General features: G+C 36.8%; 1 protein-coding gene and 1 pseudogene across 1 annotated transcript; both read left to right on the top strand.

The window, feature by feature from the left end:
* The first annotated feature begins 271 nt into the window (after positions 1-271).
* Positions 272-1,766, top strand: LOC18053356 (annotated as a pseudogene).
* Positions 1,767-4,445: 2,679 nt separating this feature from the next.
* On the top strand, positions 4,446-9,844 carry LOC18053355 (UDP-glycosyltransferase 92A1). The gene is made up of 2 exons (XM_006445934.2): positions 4,446-5,076; positions 9,663-9,844. Exons 1-2 carry the CDS (start codon positions 4,446-4,448, stop codon positions 9,842-9,844), a joined length of 813 nt encoding a protein of 270 aa, XP_006445997.2.
* Positions 9,845-11,372: the final 1,528 nt, after the last annotated feature.

The raw sequence follows: 11,372 nt of genomic DNA, 5'->3' as shown, positions 1-11,372 counted from the left end.
ACTAACTTTGGATTGGTTGGGGTCGATGGCTGGAGTAATGCGGTCAAATTTTTAATACGTCGCTTAGGAAAATTTTTTAGCGTTCCTGTCTGCAGCATTATTATTATTATTAATTTTCTTTTTAATTTTCTCTTTATTAAATGCACATGTTTCAACCAATAGTAATAGCTTAAGGTTAATTCTTAACGTACGCTAAATTCTTCCAACTGTTATAAAAGTCGCGTGTATGTGTATCGCACACCCCCACACATCTTCTTTACATCATCCTGTACTTACCTCTGTTTTTTCCTATTAACAAGAATGGCACAAAGAAAAGAGAACATAGTGATGTTCCCGCTCATGGCACAAGGCCATATAATCCCATTTCTTGCATTAGCCCTTCACCTGGAGAATACAAACAGATACACTATAACTTTTGTTAACACCCCTTCAAACCTCAAGAAACTCAAATCGTCTCTCCCTCAAAACTCCTCCATTCACCTCCGTGAAATTCCCTTCGATGGCATAGCTCATGACCTCCCTCCTTGTACTGAAAACACTGATTCTCTTCCTTTTCATCTCTTTCCAAATTTCTTTGAATCCACTTTATCATTTAAACCCCATTTCAGGAAACTCATCAATGGTCTTTTTGATGAACAAAATGGCCATAAACCGGTTTGCATCATTGCAGATATGTTCTTTGCATGGAGTGCAGAGATAGCACAAGAATGTGGTATTTTTAATACTCTATTTGTAGGAGGTGGCAGTTTTGGCTTTGCTTGTTTCTACTCTTTGTGGCTAAACCTACCCCATCGGGATTCCGATGAATTTCTATTGCCGGATTTTCCTGAAGCTTCAAGAATTCATGTAACTCAGATGACAAAGTTTTTAAGACTTGCTGATGGTAGTGATTCACTTTCAGTATTTTTTCAGAAAGTGCTTCCTCAGTGGATGAATGCCGATGGAATCTTGTTTAACACAATAGAGGAGGTTGACAAGATTGGTCTAATGTATTTCAGTAGAAAGCTCGGCCGACCGGTCTGGCCAGTTGGGCCCCTGCTTTTGTCAACCGGGAGCAGGGCTGGGGCAGGAAAAGAGTACGGAATCTCCACAGAGTTGTGTAAAAATTGGCTTGATACCAAGCCATGCAATTCAGTGATTTATGTGTCATTTGGTTCACAAAACACAATAGCTGCATCACAAATGATGCAATTGGCAATGACTTTAGAGGCTTGTGGCAAGAACTTCATTTGGGTAGTCAAGCCACCACTTGGTTTTGACATGAACTCTGAATTTAGAGCCAATGAGTGGCTGCCTGAAGGATTTGAAGAAAGAATCAAAGATTCAGGACAAGGGCTAGTGGTCCAAAAATGGGCACCTCAAGTGGAGATTTTGTCTCACAAGTCAATATCTGCATTTTTGAGTCATTGCGGATGGAACTCAGTGCTTGAAGCTTTGAGTCATGGGGTGCCGATAATTGGGTGGCCGTTGGCAGCAGAGCAGTTTTATGATTCTAAGTTGCTTGAAGAAGTGATTGGGGTTTGTGTGGAGGTTTCTAGAGGGATGAATTGTGAGGTTTCGACAGAGAACTTACTGCAAAGTTTGAGTTGGTGATGAATGAGACTGAGAAAGGAATGGACTTGAGAAAGAAAGCTTCTGAGGTTTCGATGATTTTTAAGAATGCTGTTAGAAATGAAGAAAAGTTTAAGGGGTCTTCTGTAAAAGCCATGGAACAATTCTTGGATGCTGCGTTGATGATGAAGAAGGCACAGAAGGAGGAGGATTGATAAAATAATCATCAGGTTTGACGTATGTTATGGGGACTCATTAATGGTATGTTTAAAGATTACATTCCATTCTCTAATAATTATCAAGTTTGGTCTAAATTGTACCAGGATGTATGGCCAATTTGAGGTCCAATTATGGACTCTTAATATCCTCTCAAGAAATTAGTTGGTACGAAGTATTAAAAAAAATGATGGGACTGCGCAACAAACGATTTAACTGATGTCAATATACATCTTCTATTAAGTAAAAAATATACGGCTGTATTAACATCCAACGATACACTAATACAGGTGTGGGTTCGAGGGGCAGATGCTCATTAAATTTTCCGGACGTGGGTGTTTCTATGGCTCACTTAAAAAGCCTACGACTTACCAACAAAGTGTTGGCTCCACTGGCAATGGAGTCCCCTTAAGTGACTTGACTGGGTTTGCTCCCCAGTTCGAGTCGCAGGGAAGTCGCATTTGTTGGGAGAACCTGTGCCTCCCGGTTCGAGCGGGGACTTCTAGTCTGGGTTATGGTACGGGCTTAAAGGTGCCTCCCACAGTTGGGGCCCTCCCCAGGATACCTCGTGGATAAGACCAAAAAAAAAAAAAAAAGCCTACGACTTTTCTTGCTTCGCGAAGAAAGGATACTTAAAGTGTCCAAACACGAATTGGGTCTGCCACTTGGTCATGGACACGTCCCTGAACATCGTCGTCACGAAGAGATGAAAATAATTTATTTTATTATTATTTTTAAATGATAAGGGTTGAATAAAGTTTAAATCAATTTTTAGTCTCTTATTTTTTTAAGATTTAGATTTGGATGGCCAGTTAAATAAAATTGATTGAAAACCTCTCGTCCACACTCTCGACCAATTATGTTTTGTCTAAATGGACACGACATATCTTTATCTCTTTTATGTTACCAATTTCGTAGACTCCGCATGAGTTACAGTAAGTTTACTCCAAAAAACTCAACACATAAATTGCATATTTTATTCCTTAACCTAAAATCAAGATTACAATCATCATCACATGTTAGCTTAAAAATTGACTACTCTTCATCAACAAATGACTTCAATGAGAGTCTCATGAGTTAGCTGAGTGACTTTTAACATCTTTATTTGGTTAATCACTCAAGTTTAATTTCTGAAAAAGATTTGAGGGTTAAAATTTATATTTTGATTCACCGCATCTTAAAAAAAATTTAAAAAAAAAACAAAGAATGCCTATGAAGTTTATTATTAATATAAAAATATGAGTTTAAAGTACTCTCTAAAAATATTTCTCCCTCCTCTTTCATCATTTGTAACATTTATACGAATGTTTATATAACTGATCGAAATATATGCATAACAAGAAGTAAACAGAAACATAATAATGCACCTGAAGCACCTTAGATTTTTTCGAAAGAAAAAATCTCAACAAAAAGGCAATCGGCACCTTATAACGTTAGACAGGCAAACATGAAGATAAAAGTGAGCTCTTCAAGTCAGAATTCAGCATTCTATTCACAGCGTATGTCTTATGGTGGTTGTGGTTTAAGAGGTCTTTTCAGCACGATATAAATTGATGAGGCAATTGCTTTTAAATTGATAATATTTCAAAAAACAAAATGTATCCTTGAGGTGATAGCTTTTATGAGTATCTTAAATTAGGCTATGAAAATGCGATCGCCACATCGTTGAGCCTAATAAACATTATGTAAAAGGAAAGTATTATCTTCAAAATTTTTAACTATCTATTTTTATTTTCCAAATTAAAGCGATAATTTTTCCAAAGTTTTACAAAAGTTATATCAAACACGCCCTAGAGTTGGCCTCATTTCCATAGTGGGTCAAAATATTGTTCTAATGTCAGTGACCGCATGTTGACCAGTAAACTTCACATTGAACCACTCTTTATTCCCCCACCATGACGCTAGCCTGAAAATCAGCATTTGTTGCTCCTTTTTCAAATTCAGGTCCTACAAAATTTGGAACTCAGTAGTAAAATATCTAAATCACTAATCTTTAATTATTTCACAAAATGATATAAAATTTTCATTTATGTAGTACAGGTCCTGGTCCACCATGACGCTAGCCTGAAAATCAGCATTTGTTGCTCCTTTTTCAAATTCAGGTCCTACAAAATTTGGAACTCAGTAATAAAATATCTAAATCACTAATCTTTAATTATTTCACAAAATGATATAAAATTTTCATTTATGTAGTACAGGTCCTGGTCCACTATGACGCTAGCCTGAAAATCAGCATTTGTTGCTCCTTTTTCAAATTCAGGTCCTACAAAATTTGGAACTCAGTAATAAAATATCTAAATCACTAATCTTTAATTATTTCACAAAATGATATAAAATTTTCATTTATGTAGTACAGGTCCTGGTCCGGTAGTCCCTATTAAAATGATCAATTACATCCACTGAATTTTTTAGTCTTTGGCAATCACAATACAAAAGTTGGTAACAAAGCAATAAAGGGTACTCTATGTATGCAGTGAGTTCGGGGACATATTTTATATATACACATAAGAAAACCCTTTCCTTATTTGTGAAAATGTAATTACTCAAGGACACATGTGTCATTACGGAAGATATGGAAATTTCAACCTTATAATAACCTAAAAACCTCATTCAAATTATTCAACTCAATTCTCCTTCTCCAAACTTCTCTTCAGCATCATCATCATCATCATTCAACAATGGCGCAAAGCAACGAAAATATTGTAATGTTTCCATTCATGGCACAAGGCCATATCATTCCCTTTCTAGCCTTGGCCCTTCACATAGAACAAAGACACAAAAATTACAACATAACCTTTGTCAGCACTCCTTTAAACATCAAGAAACTAAAATCATCTCTCCCTCCAAATTCCTCCATTAACTTGCATGAAATTCCTTTCAATAGCTCATCTCATGGCCTTCCTCCAAATTCTGAGAATTGCGATGTCCTTCCTTACAATCTTGTCATTCATCTCTTTAGAGCTTCAACTTCTTTGAAACCTGCTTTTAAAGAAGTGATTTCTAGTCTCACAAGAAAGAATCAAGGCCAGCCTCCACTTTGCATCATTGCTGATATTTTCTTTGGGTGGACTTGTGGTGTTGCCAAGGAGTTTAATTTGTTTCATGCATTTTTTAGTGGTGCTAGTAGCTATGGCTTGGCTTGTTACTATTCCTTTTGGACAAATCTTCCTCACAAGAAAGTTACTTCAGATGAGTTTGTGTTACCAGATTTTGAAGAGGCTTCAAGGATTCATAAATCCCAATTGGCTTTGAATATGTTAGAGGCTGATGGGACAGATTCTTGGTCTTTGTTTTTGTTGTTACTTGAATAAGAAAAGAAACAAAGTTTACAAATGGAAATGAGAGCCACGTAAATTGTCAAGAGAACTTCACTCAATTCATTAACTGAAAACATTACACTTTAAAGCTTAAATAACACACCAAAAGCAAATAACAACCCACTAGAATCATCGTCCAAAGATTGTGCCACAATCACAGCAAGAATAAATAACCAACACCAGAAAAATAGGAAAAGTTTGAAACATTCAACAAAAGCAACTTCTATGACTCCACATCAGCAGTCCTAAACACATCTTCTAACACTCCTCCTTGCTTTAGGAGCTACAAACACCAAGTTTTGTTCTGAAAAACTCAAACTTGCTAATCGGCAGTGGCTTGGTAAAAACATCTGCAACCTGATCTTCTGTTTTGCAGTAGACAAGACTAACAACTCCATTTTTCTGCACTTCTCTTAAGAAGAATAATTTAATATTAAAGTGGTTAGTTTTCCCGTGAAACACAGGATTTTGAGAGATTGCAATAGCAGCTTGGTTGTCAACTAGAATCTCTGTACTTTCCTCATGCTCCAGGTTAAGATCAATTAAAATCTTCCTCAGCCACAAAGCTTGATTGACAGCAGCCGTTGCAGCAACAAATTCTGCTTCAGCAGTGGATTGAGCTACAATTTCTTGTTTTTTCGAGCTCCAAGAGAAAACACCAGAACCAAGTGTGAAACAGTAGCCCGAAGTGCTTTTCATATCATCAATGGAACCTCTCCAATCGCTATCTGAGTAACCAAACAATTTGAACTCTTTGCTCCTTGTAAATTTAATGCCAAAATTATATGTGCCCTTCACATATCTAAGCACCCTCTTTGCAGCTTTGAGATGCCATTCGCTAGCACAGTGCATAAACCGAGACAAAATGCTTACAGCATTCAAAATGTCAGGTCGAGTTGCTGTGAGATACATCAAGCAACTAATTAAGCTTCTGAAATATGCCTGATCAACCTTCTCTGTTCCATCTTCTTTACAGAGATTCTCCTTTGAGTTCATTGGAGTGCTCATTTCTTTGCATTCTTCAAGTTTAAACTTTTTCAGAATTTCCCTTGCATATTTCTTCTGACAGATGAAGACTTCATTTTCATTTTGTTTAATTTCCATTCCAAGAAAGAACGTCATTAATCCAAGATCTGTCATCTAAAAAATCTCTATCATTTCTTGCTTAAACTCCTCCACAACACACTTTTTATTTCCTGTCACGAGCAGGTCATCCACATATAATGAGATGATAAGAATGTCAGCACCATTGTGCTTGACATATAATGTTGATTTAGATAAGCTTCTAACAAATCCCAAGTTTCGCAAGTATTCATCAATCCTGCTGTACTAAGCTCTTGGAGCTTGCTGCAAGCCGTAAAGAGCTTTTTTAAGAAGATACACTTTGTCTTCTTCTCCTTCATTTACATAGCCTTCTGGTTGCTCTATGTAAATCTCCTCATGCAGGAAACCATTCAAGAATGCTGACTTGACATCTAACTGGTACACCCTCCAATTTTTTTTGTGCTGCAACAGCTAGTAATAGCCTGATGATGTCGAGTCTAGCGATTGGTGCGAAGGTATTTAAGTAATCCACGCTATGTACTTGAGCAAATCCTTTGACCGCGAGCCTAGCTTTATATTTGTTGATTAAGCCATCAGCATTAAGCTTGGTTTCGTACACCCACTTGACTCCAATTACCTTCCTGTTTTGGGGTCGATCAACCAACTCCCATGTTTTATTCTTTTCAATCATGAATAGCTCCTCATTCATTGCCGTAACTGAATTCTGATCCGTCTTGGGTTCTTCATAATTTGTAGGTTCACACACAACAACATTGCATCTTTGGTAAACATCTGAAAGTGGTCTTGTGCTCTTGATAGGTCTGTCATCCACCATTTCATTTTCCCAATCTTCAATGCTTTGATCTGCTGTGTCCATAATAGGAAACTTGAGTTTTGGCTTTTTTGAAGTTGAATCCATCTTCTTTGCATCATCCCAATTCCACTCTTCATCTTCCATAAAGTGCACATCCCTGTTTATAATAATTTTTCCAGTTTGTGGCTGGAAAACTTTATAAGCTTTTGCAACGGAGCTATAGCCAATAAAGATGCCTGAAAGTGCTCTTTTATCTAGTTTGTCTCTACTAATCTACGGAACATGAGTGAAGCACAGACATCCAAATATTCTAAGGAATTTCAGAGATGGTTTACAACCATACCAAGCCTCAAAGGGTGTTTTATCTCTCACTGCTCTTGTGGGAAGCCTGTTTTGCAAAAAAACAGCAGTGCTTGCAGCTTCAGCCCAAATTTGCTTTGGCAAGTTCTTCTCATGTAGCATACATCGTGTCATCTCCAATATAAATCTATTCCGTCTCTCACTCACTCCATTTTGTTGTGGAGTGTATGGAGTGGTTAATTGATGTTGGATGCCAGCCTCATCACAAAAATGATTGAATGCTTCAGAGGTATACTCCTTGCCATTGTCTGATCTAAGAGCCTGAATTCTACAGCCACTCTCGTTCTCAACTCTGGCTTTAAAGTTCCAAAAAACTTGAGCCACTTCTAACTTGTGCTTCAAAAAAAAGATCCAACACATACGGGTGAAATCATCAATGAATACAACATAATAAAGACTACCATTCAAAGAAAGCGTTCTTTGTGGGCCTGCAATATCAGTATGAACTAATTGCAGTTTCTTTGTTGCTCTCCATGTTGCCTTGGGAAATGGTCTCCTACTTTGCTTTCCAAACTGACATGCTTTGCAATTTGGAATATAGTCATCAAGTTCTGGAAGGTCATTTGCCATCCCCTTGGATTTCATCTGCAGCAGCCCCTGATGATGATAATGCCCGAGCCTCTTGTGCCATAACTCAGTGATATTTTCTTTGATTGGGAAAGCATTTTTCTCCTCCTCCAATGGATTTAGAATAAAGCTTTTCCCTTTCATTTTTACTCTGAAAATATCTTTTCCATCTGCATCTTTAATCAAGCAAACTTTGTCTTCGAACACAACTTTATTACCCTTTTCAATTAATTGTGCAACACTTAACAAGTTTTGATCAATTTCAGGGACATACAACACATCAAAAATGAACTTTGTACCTGAAAAGGTTGTGATTGCAACTGTTCCTTTTCCTTTCACAGCTATGTACGTGCCATTTCCAACTCGAACCTTTGACGAGTTTGCGTTGCTTAGTTCCCTGAATAGATCCTTATTATGTGTCATGTGGTTAGTACAACCACTATCAATAAGCCAACTCTCACTTGATTCGATGCCAGAGAAACATGTAGTGACGAACAAGTGATCTTCTTCCTCTTGACCAGCCGTCTTTGCCTCTTCACCATGTTGATTTTCATTTTTACAGATAACTGCTTCATGCCCCATCTGATTACATTTAGTGCACTTAGCATCAGGTCTTCTCCAGCATTTAAACGGAGGATGACCCTTCTTTCTGCAATGTTTGCAAGGTGGATATGATTTCTTCTGATTTTCATTCTTTTCTTTTGCATTCGTAGATGCTGTACTTGCCCAATTTCTTTCAAAGTCCTTCTTTTTTGTTTTGTTTTTGGTCATGTTCTGATGTTTGGCTGCTAAAGCTCCTCCAGTTGTTGTATCCCCCCTCATCAGTCTTCTTTGTTATGGTGCTTGTAATGCGTTAAGCAATTCTGCCAAGGAAATCTTTGACAAATCCTTGGTATTTTCAACGGTAGTGATAGTTGCTTCATATCTTTCAGGTACTGTAACAAGAATTTTTTGTACAATTCTTGAGTCAGTAAATTCAGATCTAAGAAGCCTCACCTTGTTTGCAATACTAAGAAGTCTGTCGGAGTAATCTTTGATCGTCTCAGAGTCCTTCATTCTTTGAAGTTCAAACTCACTGATCAAGTTCAGGGCTTGCATACCTTTAATTCTTTCATCTCCTTCATATTCGCTCTTGAGATAATCCCATATCGCTTTTGCTGACTTCAAAGACATTATGCGAGTGAAGATGGTGGATGAGACTGCAGCAAACAAACAGGCCTTTGCCCTTGATTTCTTTGTTTTCTTTTCTTTATGCGCTTTTATCTGTGCCATGATGGGATTGTTTGGAAGTGTAGAAATTTCATAGTCTTCTTCCATTGCTTCTCAAAGATCCAAAGCTTCCAAGTATGTCTCCATACGTACTGCCCAAAGCTGGTAGTTGTTTCCGTCAAACACTGTCGGAGCAATTGCGGAGAAACTGGCTTCAGCTTCCATGACTTGACAAATTCAAACACAGATCCCTTAAAAAGATAGCTCTGATACCAGATGTTGTTACTTGAATAAGAAAAGAAACAAAGTTTACAAATGGAAATGAGAGCCACGTAAATTGTCAAGAGAACTTCACTCAATTCATTAACTGAAAACATTACACTTTAAATCTTAAATAACACACCAAAAGCAAATAACAACCCACTAGAATCATGGTCCAAAGATAGTGCCACGATCACAGCAAAAATAAATAACCAACACCAGAAAAATAGGAAAAGTTTGAAATATTCAACAGAAGCAACTTTTATGACTCCACATCAACAGTCCTAAACACATCTTCTAACAATTTCAAGGTGAAAATTTTCCTGTGTGGGTGAATTCTAATGGGATTTTGTGTAATACCATTGAAGAGTTTGATCAGATTGGATTCATGTGCTTCAAGAGAAACCTAGGCTTGTCAGTTTGGCCAGTGAGGCCAATCTCGCTATCATTGGAAAATAAAGCAAAAGCTAATTCCATAAAGTCTAGCCACGTTCCACAATCATAGTCACCATCTCAAGCCACCATAAGCTAACTCGTCGTTGCCAGTTGACATTATCAATAAATTCCCCGACTGCCGGCCAAAACACCTAATTCTTTCATCACTGCATGTAAATGTAAAGCCAATAAGAATATGCCTACAAGTAAACCTTGTGATTTTCACGATGATTTAAAGTCGTTGAAGCTTGTTGTTGTCTATCCCGTAAGCAAAAGCCACGTTGTTTCCAAGATAACTACATTGATTTCTACTTAACTAACTAATTAGTTAATTGTAGTACCCCACAAAAAAATCATATTGTCTTGTATATTGGAGTTTGATATTCTAAAATTTCAGTACTAATTTGCATCTTTATATCCATTTTTTTGTGTATGCAGATTTAGAAAATTAGAGCATGATGAATTTGATTCTAAGTAAATGAGGGGCATTTGATCGGTGGCTACTGTGGATTTTGTTAGGACTTTTTTGCTTTTGTTTTAATTATATATTTATTTTTCAATAAGGGTAATTCAAAAAATAAAAAATAAACATTAATTAAAAAAATGAGATTTGGTAAGAGAAATTGAAGGGGTCAAATATCACCGCTCATAAGTAATTTAAATTCTTGATAAATATAGCCACTCGGCCAAAGCCGAGTGGTTAGGGCTGCTGCCCTCCAAGTGCAATGAGGGCAGTAATTCGAACCCCTACAAGTGCAATGTGGGGGTATTTCCCTCCTTAATTATATTATATAATTGAGTGAATGTAGTCTTCTCTCTTACCCAAAAGTGAGTGGAGTAAACATCAAATCTGGGCAAAACTTCATTAATTATATTGTATAATTAAGTAAAGGCAGTCTTCTCTCTTACCCAAGAGTGAGTGGAGTAGACATCAAATCTGGGCAAAACTCCATTAACATTGATGTAAGTTGGTCCCAGAGTGAGTGGAGTAGACATCCCTCGAATATTAGTAAGGGTTAAGTTAGGTTAAGTTGGGTTAAGTTGGTAATAGTCTAATTTGTAAATATAAGTTATAGTCTCATGTAATATGAGTTTTAATTTGAGCAATAGTCTTATGTAATAAAAAAAATTCTTAATAAATATAAGTCACCAAAATTTAGTGCCAAATTTTGAAGCAAAGGGTGCATGTGTGTGTGTGTGTGTGTGTGTGTATAGCATTGTCCACAAATACACAGGCTAATACGGGAAAAAACAGAGGTGACTCCATTAATATATATGGACCTCTGTTGTTAGATTAAAGTGTTGATAAATTTCTATTTTGTACCAAAATAGCAAAGCAAATCTTAAAAAGTGTCTAAAAGCAACCATAAAATCAGCATGCGTCAGAAGCATTGCTTCATTTTTGTTCACTTTTTTTTTATAATGTGTGAGAATATTTTCATGATTTACTAAAAGACACACAACACGCAGCCAAAAACAAAACAAAAATTAAAAAAACAACAACAACGATTACTCGTGATTTTTCCCCAAAACTATGTCTCATTAAAAGATATAAAAATGCCAAAAGAAAGCAAAAAGCACTCAACATACATCCAGCA

Source organism: Citrus clementina, unplaced genomic scaffold (genome assembly GCF_000493195.1).
Source record: "Citrus clementina cultivar Clemenules unplaced genomic scaffold, Citrus_clementina_v1.0 scaffold_2, whole genome shotgun sequence".
Lineage (NCBI taxonomy): Eukaryota > Viridiplantae > Streptophyta > Magnoliopsida > Sapindales > Rutaceae > Citrus > Citrus x clementina.
This window is presented reverse-complemented; position numbering and strand designations above follow the sequence as displayed.